Source organism: Entelurus aequoreus, linkage group LG01, assembly GCF_033978785.1.
Source record: "Entelurus aequoreus isolate RoL-2023_Sb linkage group LG01, RoL_Eaeq_v1.1, whole genome shotgun sequence".
NCBI lineage: Eukaryota > Metazoa > Chordata > Actinopteri > Syngnathiformes > Syngnathidae > Entelurus > Entelurus aequoreus.
Window position 1 is genome coordinate 24,195,909 of NC_084731.1, and position 17,182 is coordinate 24,213,090.

The 17,182-nt window shown below is 36.6% G+C and overlaps 1 protein-coding gene across 10 annotated transcripts in view; it reads left to right on the forward strand.

Moving 5' to 3' along the window:
* The window catches only part of itpr1b (inositol 1,4,5-trisphosphate receptor, type 1b), a 205,407-nt gene that overhangs the window by 18,659 nt on the left and 169,566 nt on the right, over nt 1–17,182 (forward strand). For all 10 annotated transcript variants that reach the window (XM_062046059.1, XM_062046065.1, XM_062046064.1 and 7 more), the window contains exon 3: nt 12,085–12,155. In XM_062046059.1, coding sequence (XP_061902043.1) covers nt 12,085–12,155 — 71 coding nt within the window. The remainder of the gene's footprint in view (nt 1–12,084; nt 12,156–17,182) is intronic.

Here is a 17,182-nt window from a genome sequence, read left to right on the forward strand (position 1 = left end):
GTATCAGTTTTTTTATTATCTGTATCGGGTTTTTTTTGTTTTTTTATTATTTTTTATTTTTTATTTTATTAAATCAACATAAAAAACACAAGATACACTTACAATTAGTGCACCAACCCAAAAAACCTCCCTCCCCCCATTTTGTTTCTGTTATCAATATTCTGGTTCCTACATTATATATCAATATATATCAATACAGTCTGCAAGGGATACAGTCTGTAAGCACACATGATTGTGCGTGCTGCTGGTCCACTAATAGTACTAACCTTTAACAGTTAATTTTACTCATTTTCATTAATTACTAGTTTCTATGTAACTGTTTTTATATTGTTTTACTTTCTTTTTTATTCAAGAAAATGTTTTTAATTTAGTTATCTTATTTTATTTTTTTTTAAAAGTACCTTATCTTCACCATACATGGTTGTCCAAATTAGGCATAATAATGTGTTAATTCCACGTCTGCATATATCGGTTGATATCGGTATCGGTTGATATCGGTATCGGTAATTAAAGAGTTGGACAATATCGGAATATCGGATATCGGCAAAAAGCCATTATCGGACATCCCTAGTACTCACCTTTTGTTTATTTTTGGTTTAAGCATTAGACACCTTTTTACCTGCACGCTACCTCCCGCTGTTTCTGACATCTACAAAGCAATTAGCTACCGGCTGCCACCTACTGATATGGAAGAGTATTACACGGTTACTCTGCCGAACTCTAGACAGCACCAACACTCAACAACAACACATCATTTGCAGACTATAATTACTGTTTTGCAAAAAATATTTTTAACCCAAATAGGTGAAATTAGATCATCTCCCACGACACACCAGACTATCTCACGGCACACCAGTCTGCCGCGACACAGTGGTTGAAAAACAATGCACTAGATGTCACAATAGCAATTCTTTGCATCTTTGTAGATGATACAACATGTGTAAAAAAAAAACAAAAAAAAACACATGATGTTAGTGCATCAGTCGAGGAAAATTAGCAAACTACATAAATAACATCCTGTAATTTGATTTTGATGTTATTTTTTATCTTGATAGATTGAAAATCAATGCCAATGAGTAGACTGATGAACATTATCACATAATTTATTCAGGAAGTATAAATATCAGCCAATAAAGATAGAATACTATTAACTGCAATATGTATGTGTAAAAAAACAATATTATGATTTGTACATTTTCAGAATGTGCTTGTTTTATTTTTAAACAAAGAAAACAGTCTGAAGTTGTCTTTATTTTTAAGTTATCGTGCCGTGATTGTACCTGTCGGGCTCACTTGGGAGTAGATTTTTCTCTATGTGGCCCCTGATCTAAAAGGAGTTTGACACCCCTGTTCTAGAACCTCCAATGAAACCTCAAAGTTTTGGTCTTGCTTGCTTACTGGTACTTGCTAGTGTCATTTATTGAACAGGTGTCAACCTGCAGTCCACACGTATCTCTTATGTGTGAGTGCCATCTACTGGTCACACTTACCGTTACACTATGTACCACAACCAGAATAAGCACACTCACGTTTAATAAATATGTAAGACGCACTGTCGATTTTTGAGAAAATGAAATGATTTTAAGTGCGCCTTATCGCCCAATAATATGATATTAACACTCATTAACAATTAATAGAAGCAACATAATATAAATCAAAGCTTTTTTTTTTTACAATCAAAGTATTCAATTAATTGTTGCGGTTTTACTTTTGTTGTGCAAGTCAAGCCTCTTTTTCACTAAACCATCTCCAATTGTTGCCCAGTTTGTTGTTTTTCCTCTCCTAAGGTATCAACAAGTGCAGCATCTGTGATTATCGCCCACCCACCCCGATACCGTCTTCTTAAATACCGCAATCTTCCTCCTCTTGCCAGTTCACAATTGTTTGCCACTCAGCAGCAGCCACCGAGCCCTCCTCCCTGCTCTCAGAAAACACGCTTTTCCACTGGTGTGTGCGTCACACACCATGGCAACAAATTTGAAGACCACCTCAATGACGAAACTCATTTGTCAATTTTTGCATCTGGCACAGTTATGCTTGGTCAAGGCTTGCCAGCATCTGCTGCAGCAAGCTCTTTTGGTCAACTCGAGCCGGAGAGGATGTGACTCAAATAGGGTAATTGTATCAGGTGTGGTTTTCACTGCTGAAAGTGCTGAACATGACCCCTGAGAGATACTTTGCCATCCTGGGACACTGCTGGCTGGCACTGTGTGATCAGACGCCACTGTTATGAAACCTCCATAGATAATAATTTATCTATGGCATAGGTGTCAAAGGCAAGAATTATCTATGGCCCCCAGGATGATATTTGATGGAATGGAACCGGCCTGCAGGCCGGTTCCATTACGCCTGCTGATGTTTTGCACGCACCAATACTCCATCAGTGTTGGTGCTAGGAATTTTAAAAATGGGATCCCAGGGACCCCATCAAGTCAGGAAAATGGGGTCCCACTTTTTTGTAACCGTTTTGAAAACAAATGATAAATGTATGCATTATACTGTTATATCTCACATTCTATATTGTGTTTTGGAAAAAGGTTGTCATAAACGTTACTTAATTCATTAAAAAAAAAAAAATACAACAGAAAACACATTTTTATGTATATGTGAATTAAGGCTGAAACGACGCGTCGACGTAGTCGACGTCATCGACGTCATCGGTTACGTAAATACGTCGACGCCGTTTTTGTGCGTCGACGCGTCGCATATTTACGTCACACTACCGTCATGGCGGAGCGCAAAGCAGACTGTGCGAGCGAGGGGGAAAAAATCACGCCAAAAGTGTGGGAGTATTTCAATACACGGCCTAATAATGTTGTTGTATGCACACTGTGTCGAGCGGAAATGGCCTATCATAGCAGCACAACGGCTATGAACGAACATTTGAAAAGAAAACCATCAACTAGTCAATTGTCCGCGCGAGTATACGTTGTCATCATTACACAAAAACATGAATGTGTCATTTGTATCTGCTAGGGGTGTAACGGTACGTGTTTTGTATTGAACCGTTTCGGTACGGGGCTTTCGGTTCGGTACGGGGGTGTACCGAACGAGTTTCTAAGCTGAAGCTAACTTTAGCTGCTAAAGTGTTAACAAGCTGCTTTGCACCTTCTGCGGCTGCCTCTGTCTCAGCACGCAGCATTGTCCCACCCACACAACCATCTGATTGGTACACACAAAGCGTTATACAAAGCGTTATCAGCCAATCAGCAGTGCGTATTCAGAGCGCATGTAGTCAGCGCTTCAGCGTGGAGCAGATAGGTGTTTAGCAGGTGAGCATCGGGCAGCGGACTCTCCCCAAATGATAATAAACACCTCCCAGTCAACTACTAGTAACATCACTATGAGCCCGTTGACCTTCTAGGAATATAAACTGGAGCTCAGCTCACTCGCAGTCCTGACTTGAGGTGAAGGCTACCGGTAATTAGCTCTCAGTTCCAGCCACATCGACCCCTTCTGAGCGCCTATTTTCAGCTGCTGGGAATATTGTAAACATGAAAAGAACCAGAGCATGTAGACATGCTAACCTTTCTTCATTACAACTGTTAGTCACTCACTGGAATGAGTAGAATTGGTTATTGTGTACTGTGTTGGACTGGATGTTTATTTTGCACATTTTAAAAGCAATACTTAATGTTTACAGTGCTCCAGAATATTTAGATTTTTTTGTATTGGATGTTTATCTTTATTTTTGCACATTTTAGCAAATAAGCAATACTTTCACTTTTGTTGAAATGTTTACACTGTTGTTACAGAATATTTCGTTTTGCACTTTTTTGTATTGGATGTTTATCTTTATTTTTGCACATTTTAAAGCAAAAAAAGCAATACTTTTACTTTTGAAATACTTATACTATTGCAGAATATTAAGATTTGCACTGGATGTTTACTTTTATATTTGCACATTAAAAAGCAAATAAGCTACTTTTAATTTTGTTAAATGTTCAAAGTTTTAAATGTTTACATTGTTACAGAATATTTTGTCATGTTGTTGTCAATGTTGACTGAGTGGCCATACTTCTTTTTTTTTTGTAAATAAAAGCCATGCCTTTTGAAAAAACAGGCCTACATTTATTTTTTCATCTTCATTTTAAATAAAAAAAATAATCGGTAAAAGGAAAAATAATCTATAGATGAATCGAAAAAATAATCTATAGATTAACCGATTAATCGAAAAAAATAATCTATAGATTAATCGATAGAAAAATAATCGTTAGCTGCAGCCTTAATGTCAATTTATTCAGGTATAAACATTCATTCACTTTCTTCTTTCCTTCACGGATCTAAACTTTACCGTTGCTGGTATTTTTTTCTATATTTTTATTGTAATATTTTCAGAATGTGTTTGTTCTATTTTTGGCCAAAGTAAGACAAATAAAACAATCTGAAGTTGTCTTTATTTTTTAGTTTTCATGCCATGATTTTAATAGTCCGGCCCGCGTGTGCACAGATTTTCCTCCATGCGGCCCCTAAACTAAAATGAGTTTGACACCCCTGATCTATGGAGATAATGTGTTGCCTTTTATATTATTGAGGTTCTTTTGTGATGCTCATGGTATTGTAGGTGTTATAAAAACACACAAACGATTAAGTGGGATGGGGCATCCTAATGTTGTGTTTTAATTGTGCTGCTCTTTTGCTGAGTATTTTCAGGGGCTTGAGCGTCTAATTTTGATTTATCTTAAAATAATATAATGCTTCTGAGTGTCAACTGTTAACAGCACAGGTTGCAAGTTGTACTGTACATGGCAATTCTCAACCATATTTATTTTACCTCAGTTTACTCTATATATATATATATATATATATATATATATATATATATATATATATATATATATATATATATATATATATATATATATATATATATATATATATATATATATATACACTACCGTTCAAAAGTTTGGGGTCACATTGAAATGTCCTTATTTTTGAAGGAAAAGCACTGTACTTTTCAATGAAGATAACTTTAAACTAGTCTTAACTTTAAAGAAATACACTATATACCAGGGGTCACCAACCTTTTTGAAACCAACGGCTACTTCTTGGGTACTGATTAATGGGAAGGGCTACCAGTTATATACACACTTAAATAAATTGCCAGAAGTAGCCAATTTGCTCAATTTACCTTTAACTCTGTTATTATTAATAATTAATTATATTTATCTTTGTGGAAACACTGATAATCTTAATGATTTCTCACAATAAATATATATAGAAACACTTTATTTTTATATTTTCTCTAAGTGCACATTTTTCAAATTGAACATTTTCAGATGATCACTTCTAAGACAGTCTTGTGAAATCACAATATCCCATTTTAACTAGCTAGCCACTAACATTTTTTTAACAAATCATGAATTACTTTGCACCATGTTTGTACAAATAATAACTCATGTAAAATACAAAAGTAAACTCTCGAATTTTTAAATCATGTCACACTTTGAACTGGACACCAAATCTGTTATCTGTTTCTTTGTCAGTTAGTGGGAAGCCTGGCATTGCATGCTGTTAACTAGTGTGTTGTACTCTGGTGTGTAACTTGACACTGCAACTCTGAGTGAGTCTTGCAGATGTGCATCAGTGAGGCGTGTTCTGTGTTTGTTCTTGATGAAGTTCATGTCAGAAAAGGCTGATTCACAAAGATACGATTTTTCCTCATTGTTTGCGGAACCTTCTTAATCTTTTGGACATATTTTCACAGCAATCTGGCCTTAAGCTTAATTATGATAAATGTAAAATGTTAAGGATCGGAAATCTAAAGGGAACGTCCTTTCGAATGGAATGCAAAGTGCCTGTTTTGTGGACAGATGGACCAGTTAACATACTTGGTGTTGTTGTCCCAGAAAATCTGGAAGATCTAGGCTCAGTAAATTATGATAATCGACTAAGAAAGCTGGACAAAATTATGCAATTATGGAAAGGGAAATCCCTAACCTTGTATGGTAAAATGTCTATTGCCAACTAGTTAATTATTCCTCAATTTATTTATTTGTTTTTGTCATTACCAGCTCCATCACAAAACTTTTTAAGATTTATGAGCGGAGGGTCTTCGATTTTGTCTGGAACGGCAAACCAGAAAAGATTAAAAGAAAGGTTTTGTACAAAGAGTATGAATATGGGGGCCTGAAACTTCTCAACCTTGAAGCTGTGTCTGTCTTTAAAAGCATCAATTGTTCCAAAGATGTATTTAAACATTGAGTGGTACACAAATGTCCTGTTGGACAAAAAACATGTACTGTATCAAAAGAAATTGTATCCTTTTTTACAAGTGATCCCCTCCCAGAGAGTCTGCTGGGAAACATGGCGGGGTTCATAAAGGAAACAATCCACTCATAGTGGTGTTTTCAATTTTATGTGCCAGAAAAAAAAGACGATATTTTGCAGCAGTTAATATGGATGAACTCTAATATTGTAATAGATGGAAAGCCTTTCTTTTGGAAAAATATGTTTGAAAGAGGAATCATTTTTGTCAATGATATTATCAATGAGAATGGTAAAATTATGAAGTATGATGAATTTAGAGCTATGTATGGTGATGCTTGCTCAAGCTTTTCATTTTATCAACTAACTGGAGTAATTGGGAAAAGATGGAAACAAATAATTAATTATGGAACTACTAAATTATTAGTTTGTAAACCTCTAATAAGAAATTCTAGTTGGCAAAAAGGAACTAAAATAAATAGAAAAATATATAATTTTTATTTAATAAAGAAATCTTTGAAGGCTGCCTCATACAACACAAATGGAAAATGGGAGGACTTTTTTGACTGCCCGTTGCCATGGGATGCCATATTCAAACTAATCTATAAAACCACTATCGATGTGCAAAATCGTTATTTTCAAATTAAAATTATTTATAACTTCTTACCCACAGGGGAAATGTTAAAATTATGGAATATGACAGAGTCAGATGATTGCCGATTTTGTTGTCAGGAGCCTGTTTTGGTATTGTCATATTGTGTCTTTGTTTTGGGTGGAAGTTGAAAAAATGTGTTTAAGGATTGGTTTGTTTATGAAGCTTAATGTGGTTTCTGTTATTTTAGGAGAGTTCATTGACAATCATGATTTAGTCAATTTAATTATAGTACTCTGTAAAATGTTTCTTTTTAAGGCCAAAAACAGATAGTCACTTAGTATTACTTTCTTTAAAACATTTATTCAGTATTTTCTAACTTTAGAAAGTTACATGGTTGAAAACGATAATGATGCCAAAAAACATTAAAAAAAAAAGATGAGAAGTCCTCAAAGGCTTATTTTGAAAGTATAATTATGTTTATAGATTATATGATATCTGTTGTTGTGTTCCCTAATTTGAGTGACCTGGACATAATCTGGACTGTACATAAATGCTTATTTTGAAAATGTAATTTTGTTTATAAATTATATGCAATCTGTTGTGTTCCCTAATTTTTTTCTGTGTACATGGATGAAGGTGTGTGTTGCTGAGTCCGACTTGGACATTATCTGGACTGGGCCTTGTTTAAAAAACCCTTTAAACAAATCTAATTTCATTGACAACCTGGTCTGTTGAAGATAAGGCCCTTTTTAAAAAAATAAAATAAAATAAGATAAATAAATAAAAAACATTTTCTTGGATAAAAAAGAAAGTAAAACAATATAAAAATAATTACATAAAAAATAGTAATTAAGGAAAATGTTAGTGGACCAGCAGCCTATACAATCATGTGTGCTTCAGGGACTGTGTCCCTTGCAGATGTGTTGTCTATGTTGTGGGAACCAGAATATTGGTAGCAGAAAGAAATAACCCCTTTTGTGTGAGTGGGTGTGGATGAGTGTGCATGGGGGAGGTTGTTTGGGTTGATGCACTGATTGAAAGTGTATCTTGTGTTTTTTCTATGTAGATTTAATTTAAAAAAAATTAAAAAACTTTTATTTATTTATTTATTTTTTTTTTTATTTTTTTTTTTTAGAACAGGCCCACGGGCAAGTCCTCTGGTCCTCACGGGTGACCTGGTGCCCGCGGGCACCGCGTTGGTGACCCCTGCTATATACATTGCTAATGTGGTAAATGACTATTCTAGCTGCAAATGTCTGGTTTTTGGTGCAATATCTACATAGGTGTATAGAGGCCCATTTCCAGCAACTATCACTCCAGTATTCTAATGGTACAATGTGTTTGCTCATTGGCTCAGAAGGCTAATTGATGATTAGAAAACCCTTGTGCAATCATGTTCACACATCTGAAAACAGTTTAGCTCGTTACAGAAGCTACAAAACTGACCTTCCTTTGAGCAGATTGAGTTTCTGGAGCATCACATTTGTGGGGTCAATTAAACACTCAAAATGGCCAGAAAAAGAGAACTTTCATCTGAAACTCGACAGTCTATTCTTGTTCTTAGAAATTAAGGCTATTCCACAAAACTGTTTGGGTGACCCCAAACTTTTGAACGGTAGTATATATATTGTTTGTTTGGGTTTTTTTTGTTGTTTTTTTTTGTTTGTTTTACTTTGGCCAAAAATAGAACAAACACATTCTGAAAATATTGCAATGAAAATATGGAGGGGAAAAAAATTGCAGCAGCGGTAAAGTTTAGATCCATGAAGGAAAGAAGAAAGTGAATGAATGTTTATAACTGAATACATTTACATATGTATAAAAATGGGTTTTCTTTTATTATTTTCTTTGCAAATATATATATAAGTATAAATATAATTACAGTTAAAATCACATTCGACAGTTTACTATGTATTTAATATTTGATATATAAAGGGATAAGCGGTAGAAAATGGATGGATGGATGGAATTTAACACAAGGATTAACCACACTTTTGATCAATTATTTCATATATTTATAAGTCTAACTTTCCTTTATTCTCCGTCAACCAATTGAACCAAACTAACATCTTTATTTTTCTGTGGTATTGTTCCGATAACCTTTTTGCCGAATGTTGAAATGGATTATGAGTACTGTAACAACTGTGGTTATAATACTCTACGACTCATTCCTTGCTTGAGTGTCAATTTGAAATGGAACTTAAAGGGGAACTGCACTTTTTATTTTTATTTTGCCTATCATTCAAAATCTTTATGAAAGACAAGAACACATGTTTTTTCTTTGTTTTTATGCATTCTAACTCGTAAATAAATGCCAGCAAAAGTTCAGTTACAATAGAGCCTATGGGAGTCACTCTATTCTGCCTATAAAGCGCTTGAAAAACCATCCAAACACCTCCATCAATGTTTTATTTACACACATTTATATGTAATGCAGTAACAGGCACATTTAAAATAACATGTATTGTTTACGTATTTTGCTCATTTTAATCATACGGCAGTGAATTCATTTCAAAAACTCATTACAAAGTTCGCTTTTTTCTTCGACAACGTCACTAACTACTACTCACTGCAGACTTCAAGAGAGCCAACAAACCTAATAAAACATCACTTACTGTGCAATGTCTGCTGTCAGTGGGATGCTGACTAATGGGTTGTGGATATATTCCTGTTTAGATAAAGAATGACATATAATGCTCACAAAGAAAAAAGGGGGGTGGAGCTAAGCGTCTTTGTGTCTTTCTCGCCATTGCCGGGCTTAAGTTGGAAGCCAAAGTTGACCAACTTGTTGGATTATGTCCTTATTATTCTACTATCAAGATGAGAGGCATTATTTATGATCTAGAACAAACTCTTACGAGCACAGAGGCAAGGAAGCAGCTCACCAGCCGATGATGTCAACATAGCCACATAAGCTAGTTAGCTCTCTGTGTTCACGGCGCCGCTATAGTTTGTCTGTGTTAGCACTTATAATAACAATATCACTACTATTTGGTTAGTATTCAAGTCATGAAATGTAAATAGAGTATTGTTGGCGCTTTTTGGATGGTTATTTGGAGGGATTTATGGGCGGAATAGAGAACCTTCAATAGACTCCATTGTAAGCAGACTTTTATTTACGTTTATTCATTAGTTAGAATGTATTGGAAAAAAATACATCTGTCTTTTTGTCTTACATAATGATTGTGAATGATAGGCAAAATTCCCCAAAAAGTGCAGTTCCCCTTAAATTTAAATTCCGGCTATTGATGTAGTGTTCACAAGAACATTCATTGTGGAGTTCCACAGAGGTCTGTACTTGAAACTGTGTTATCCACAAAGGACCCTGTTTGCGCTTAAGTGTTTTTCTACGCTTGGAGTTGAGCACGTTCCTCTTTCGTATTTTCCCATCCAGACTGAGATCACTTCCCGCCCTGCTTAAAGGAGACCCAAGTGCGTAAATTGTGTATTAAGTGTATCCCATGTGATTCATTAAACTAAAGAGGCGGACTTTGCAATGATGCATTTTTTGGCTGTGTGAAATTAATGGAACGTGGAGTTGTTTTAACACTTGTAAATGTCATTGAAATCAGTGAAAAAGATCACACTTTGAATTTGAAAAGACGGCATCCATTGAAGGAGAAGCTTGCTTTTAACACTAAAGCACATGAGGGAATGGAAGTTTAGAGATTAACAATAGGAGGCCATTGTTTTATGGGTAACAAAAAGAAAGAAACACAGCAATGTTTAAACAGGGAGATGCAACTAAGACAGGGGTGGGCAATTAATTTTTACCGGGGGCCGCATGAGCAACCCGAGCACTGCTGGAGGGCCACATCGACAATATTTCAATTAAATTTTGCTCAATATTATTTTTGATATATACCGTAAGATAAATAATAATAATAATAATTAATAATAATAGTAATACTTCAACATAGTGTGTGTAACAGCAGTCCATGACTAATATAAATAAATTAACATTAATAATAAATGACAGTAAAATAAGCACACGTATGACTGAGGAGTCATAGTGTAACTTTGTGTGGTGTTTGAGTTGTCCGACTTTTTGTGTGGCCATAAACGCACCAGTGGTTTAGTGCTATGCGTGTTGGTGACAAGTTGGTTTTGGCCTGGTTTGTACGGCAGAAAATGACTAGTTTTTCGAGATAGAAGTGTTTTACTTATGTTTTTGGTGTGGTTATGGCCGAATATAAACAGTTTTGCTCAATAAAGTGATCGATATAATTCCTGGCCTCGAAGCATCTCGATAGACGTTACAATAATTGAACGGTGTTCAATTGAACGGTGTTGACGAACACCGTTGGGGCCGCTTGTTGTCACTGTCACTCAAAGTTGCATTGCAAAATTACATAGAATAAATATGTTTATTTTGTTTAGAATTCAGATGGGATTTGATTTGGTGCGCGGCATATATTTGCTGCGCGCAGCAGACGCTTGAGCAGTGCGCAATTGCGCAGGCACGCACCTTAGAGGGAACGTTGCATGGCAGTCCATGTCTTGTTGGAAAAACGCCATTCTTCATCAAATTTTCTCTTTTTAGCGTCTCGGGTGTAAACCGTGCATCACTTGTCGCTGCATGTGCACCTTCACTCGCAGGTTACACACGGACACACGCCCATAAATAATAATTTTCAAAATAAAAGCAGCACAGTTGTATTGCGCGCACGACATAGATGTTTTTTCAACTTTATTTTGTAATTAATGATTGCAGCTGTTCACATTCACTCACAATCACGCACACGCATACGTCCACACGGAAGTAATACAAATAATGATTTTCAAAACAAAAGCAGCACCGTTGTATTGCACACTCGATATAGATACTTTTTAAAATTTATTTTGTAATTTATAATTGGCCTCACGCGGGCCGGACAGGGACGCACAAAGGGCCGGATGCGGCCCGCGGGCCGCAGAATGCCCAGGTCTGAACTAAGATCATCTGTTTTGCACAAGATGGATTTATAAGATTAAGTGGAATTTCGAAAACATTATTTTTAAATAGAATTAAGTTAATTATGTGTTTCTTACTTATGATACTTACTTATGATCTGGTGACACGCGAGCTGTTCAAAGTCGGGACCACTCATCTGTGCATTGGGTTGAGTTTGCCCAAATTTATCCCATTGGGTTGAGTTTTTTCTTGCCCTGATGTAGGATCTGACCCGAGGATGTCGTTGTGGCTTGTCCAGCCCTTTGAGACACTCGTGATTTAGGGCTATATAGATCAACTTTGATTGATTGATTGATTGATTGATTGATCTGAACTCTTTCCTCAGGCTTGTTGATGACCGCTGTGTGGTTCAACCTGACACAGGGGACCTTAACAACCCACCTAAGAAATTCAGAGGTGAGTCCCATGTCTGATGTTTGCTCAGCCTGATTTTGGGTGTATTACATTAGCACACCATTATCCACTTTAATGTCAAGGACCTTACTTGCCATCAAACCTTGGTAAAAAATATAAAATGGTAAATGGGTTGTACTTGTATAGCGCTTTTCTACCTTTTTAAGGAACTCAAAGCACTTTGACACTATTTCCACATTCACCCATTCACACACACACATTCACACATTCACACACTGATGGCGGGAGCTGCCATGCACGGCGCTAACCAGGCCCATCAGGAGCAAGGGTGAAGTGTCTTGCTCAAGGACACAACGGACGTGACTAGGATGGTATAAGGTGGGGATTGAACCAGTAACCCTCAGATTGCTGGCACGGCCACTCTCCCAACTTCGCCACGCCGTAAATGAGAAAATGGTGCTCTCAAAATGTAATCAGGAGCAAATGTTTGATCTCATGTTGTTCAGACCCCCAACTATTTAGTTCTGTACACTATTTTATTTTATTTCACCAGTTAAATTTTGTATGAAAATAGTTGATTTTGCTTTTATTTACAATTGATTTCCGTGTTTTAACTCAATTTTCAACTGTGTAACGCAGATTTAAAAATTCTCCATTTCTCACCCTATACGCTCATTTATACTCATTTGAAAAACATATATTGTATAATTTCTCCTATTTCCGGATTCAAAACGATCTACTTCTACACACAATTAGGTTTTTAAAACATCTCTGTCCACAGGAAAATACGTCTTGTGGGCATGTTTGTGCATGTTATTTGTCAATGTGAAAAAAAATATAAGAGGAGGTTGCTATTGTGCAATGAGATTACAATGTGCATGATATGGTATGGTATGTGAGTTTGAATCTGATTTCTGTATACTGTGGGCATATTGTAGGGTTATGAAAAATGTGATGCCATATTTTGATTGTTGTTTGCTTATTTGCCAGATGCCTAATTACAAAAGCTATTGAACCAAATTCCATGAATTTTTTAGAGAAGTGGTAAATGGGAAAGTGAAGAGCCTATTCAGTTTTGATGCAGATGGAGATAAAGGTTATTTGGCATTTGGGCCAACTGGCGCATAGACAAACTCTTCTAATTTAAAAATATCATGGAAAAAAGCAACCACTAAACCACAACTAATGTACTGTACATCACTACCACCTACTGGACTGCAGAGGGAAGGTATCTGCTTGGCACCTCCTAATTGAGTCCTGTTTTTATGAAATGCTTATTATTGTTCAGCATTGACAAAGATAGGCACTTTACTAATTAATATTTGAGCCCTAACCCATTTAAGAGTATGTTGGAATATATATGTTTGCGAAAAATATGGCATTGCCAGTGCATATCCACCATGTTTGTCTAATCTTTGCATAAAGCAACTAGAGCAAATTTACATACTAAAGTATACATTCTGTATCAGTATTCTGGGTTCTATTATGCTGTTTCCTACATAATTACCCACAGGCACTTTACATTGGTACACCAGCCACTAAGCTAACACTTTGTTTGTTATACCAGTAGTAGGCATTGTTTTTCCTTGGCAAATGTCTGCTGTGTCCCACTGACTGCTCTTGCCTGGCATGTGTCACTGCAGAGGGTTTATGCAATAACTCTATGCTCCACTGACTTACAGTACCATGGCATTGCTATAACCAACTTTGATGTGTGTGTCAGCTGTCCAGCTGTTTGGGGGAATTTGAAGAATTTCCATATGGCTTGACATTTGGTTCAGTGTATAGAGGTTTTAAAGCCTTACTTTGACTCCTTCAATGCTGGCAAAGAACAACTACTAACGTGACTATTAAGATAAAGGAAATTTTCGAACCATAAAGACTACTTCCTTAAATATTTAGGTCTACAGTAATTATGCCTAGAATAAACAGTGCATTTGGAAAGTATTCACAGCACTTTGCTTTTTCACATTTTATGTTACAGCCTTATTCGAAAATGGAATACATTCATTGTTGTTCTCAAAATTCTACACACAATACCCCATAATGACAATGTAAAAGTTTTATATATATATATATATATATATATATATATATATATATATATATATATATATATATATATATATATATATATATATATATATATATATATATATATATATATATATATATATATATATATATATATATATATAATAGGCAGCACGGTGGGAGAGGGGTTAGTGCGTCTGCCTCACAATACGAAGGTCCTGAGTAGTCGTGAGTTAAATCCCGGCCTCGGGATCTTTCTGTGTGGAGTTTGCATGTTCTCCCCGTGACTGCGTGGGTTCCCTCCGGGTACTCCGGCTTCCTCCCACCTCCAAAGACATGCACCTGGGGATAGGTTGATTGGCAACACTAAATTGGCCCTAGTGTGTGAATGTGAGTGTGAATGTTGTCTGTCTATCTGTGTTGGCCCTGCGATGAGGTGGCGGCTTGTCCAGGGTGTACCCCGCCTTCTGCCCGATTGTAGCTGAGATAGGCTCCAGCGCCCCCCGCGACCCCGAAGGGAATAAGCGGTAGAAAATGGATGGATGGATATATATATAATTGTTTTTAATTTATTTATTTATTTATTTTTATTTTATTTTATATTTTATTTTATTTATTTTTTTTATAAATGTATTTTTGTTTTTAAATAACTAAGAAATCACATGTACATAAGTATTCACAGCCTTGAACATTATTTGGAAAGGCGTGCAACTGTCTATATCAGGGGTGGGCAATTAATTTTCACCGGGGGCCGCATAAGCAACCCGAGCACTGCTGGAGGGCCACACGACAATATTTCAATTAAATTTTGCTCAATATTATTTTTGATATACCGTAAGATAAATAATAATGATGATAATAATAATAATAATAATTTAATTTAACCTAACTTAACTTTATACAAAAGCAGATTGCTTTTGATGGTCACTTTATCCTGCATTATCCAACATTTTTCCCCATCAGATTTGGACAACCATCTGTTGTTAAAAATAGTTTTTAATCATATTTATTTTATATTGTTTTTTATATTGGTTTTATATGTAATTGTTTTTTCTTTTTATTCAGTCATTGGTGGAGCTAAGGATAATATTTGAATATTGTTTGTAATATTGTTGTGCAGCACTTTGGAAACATTTTGTTGTTTAAATGTGCTATATAAATAAAGTGGATTGGATTGTCACACCTGCCAGCTTTTCCCAACACGCATTTACCTCTGTGAACAAGTCATTACCTGTGGTTGTCTCTTTAATTGACTGCATCAGAGCTCTCATCCAAAGTTAGCGAAAAACAGTCAATGTCTCCGGGCATTATCAGCGCAACAAAGTCCAATAAGCACTCCTTAATAAACTCTCCGTCAGAAAACGCCTTACTTTTTCTGGCGCTTTTGTGAGAAATGACGAAACTTGTCCTGACGGCTGCATCTCTGGGGGTGTGAAATATGGCACAAAGTCCTTGTTGGGTTTGCAGTTTTACCATCAACGCATCAGCCTCCCTTGCGCGCTCTTCATCAGACACATTCCGGTATTTTCCCTCGTGTTTCTTCGTGTAGTGGCGATTAAAATGATATTTAATCGTAATGTGTGTACCACACATATAGCACACGGCTTTACCATTAATTTATGTAAAGAAATACTTGGCAGTCCATGTCTTTTTGGAAACACGCCATTCCTCATCAACTTTTCTTTTTTTAGCGTCTCATCACTTGTCTCTATGCACCTTCACTCACAGGTTCCCTCCGGACATACGGTATAAATAACACATTTCAAAATAAAAGCAGCACAGTTGTATTGCGCGCACGACATAGATGTTTTTTAAACTTTATTTTGTAATTTGTAATTGCGCCGTTCAATTCACTCACAATCGCACACGCGCATACGTCCACACGGAAGTAATACAAATAACGCTTTTCAAAACAAAAGCAGCACCGTTGCATTGCACACTCGACATAGATACTTTTTAAAATTTATTTTGTAATTTATGATTGGCCTCACGCGGGCCGGACAGGGATGCGCAAAGGGCCGGATGCGGCCCGCGGGCCGTACAATGCCCAGGTCTGGTCTATATGTTTGGTCCCACACTTGACAGTGGATGGGAGAGCACAAACCAAGCATAAAGTCGAAGGAATTGTCTGTAGACCTCTGAGACAGGATTGTCTCGAGGCACAAATCTGGAGAAAGGTAAAGAAAAATATCTGCTGCCTTGAAGGTCCCAATGACCACAGAAATGGAAGACGTTTCGAACCACCAGGACTCTTCCTAGAGATGGCCGCCGTCTAAACTGAGCGATTGGGGGAGAAGAACCCGATGGTCACTCTGTCAGAGCTACAGTATTCTTCTGTGGAAAGAGAAAAACTTCCAGAAGGACAACATCTCTGCAGCAATCCACCAATCAGGCCTGTAGGGTATAGTCACCAGACGGCACTCCTTCGTAAAAGCTTGCCAAAATACACCTGAATTACTCTTAGACCAGGAGAAACAAAATGTTCTGGTCTAATGTGAAAAATTTGGAACTCTTTGGTGTCAATGCCAGGCATCTTGTTTGGAGGAAACCAGGCACAGCTCATCACCAGGCCAATACCATCCCCACAGAGAAGCATGGTGTTGGCAGCATCATGCTGTGGAGAACTGGGAGACCTGTCAGGATAGAGGGAAAGATGAATGCAGCAATGTACTGAGACATCCTGGATGAAAACCTGCTCCAGAGCGCTCTTGAACTCAGACTGGGGTGACGGTTCATCTTTCAGCATGACAACAACCCTCACACACACACAGCCAATATATCAAAGGAATGGCTTCAGGACAGCTCAGTAAATGTCCTTAAGTGGCCCAGCCATAGCCCAGACTTTAATCCGATTGAACATCTCTGGAGAGATCTGAAAATGGCTGTGAATACTTAAGTACATGTGATTTCTTCATGTTTTATTTTTTAATACAGTTCAAAAAGCTCAAACAACGTTTTTACATTGTCATTATGAGGTATTGTGTGTGTATAATTCTCAGGGAAAAAATGAATTAATTCCATTTTGGAATAAGGCT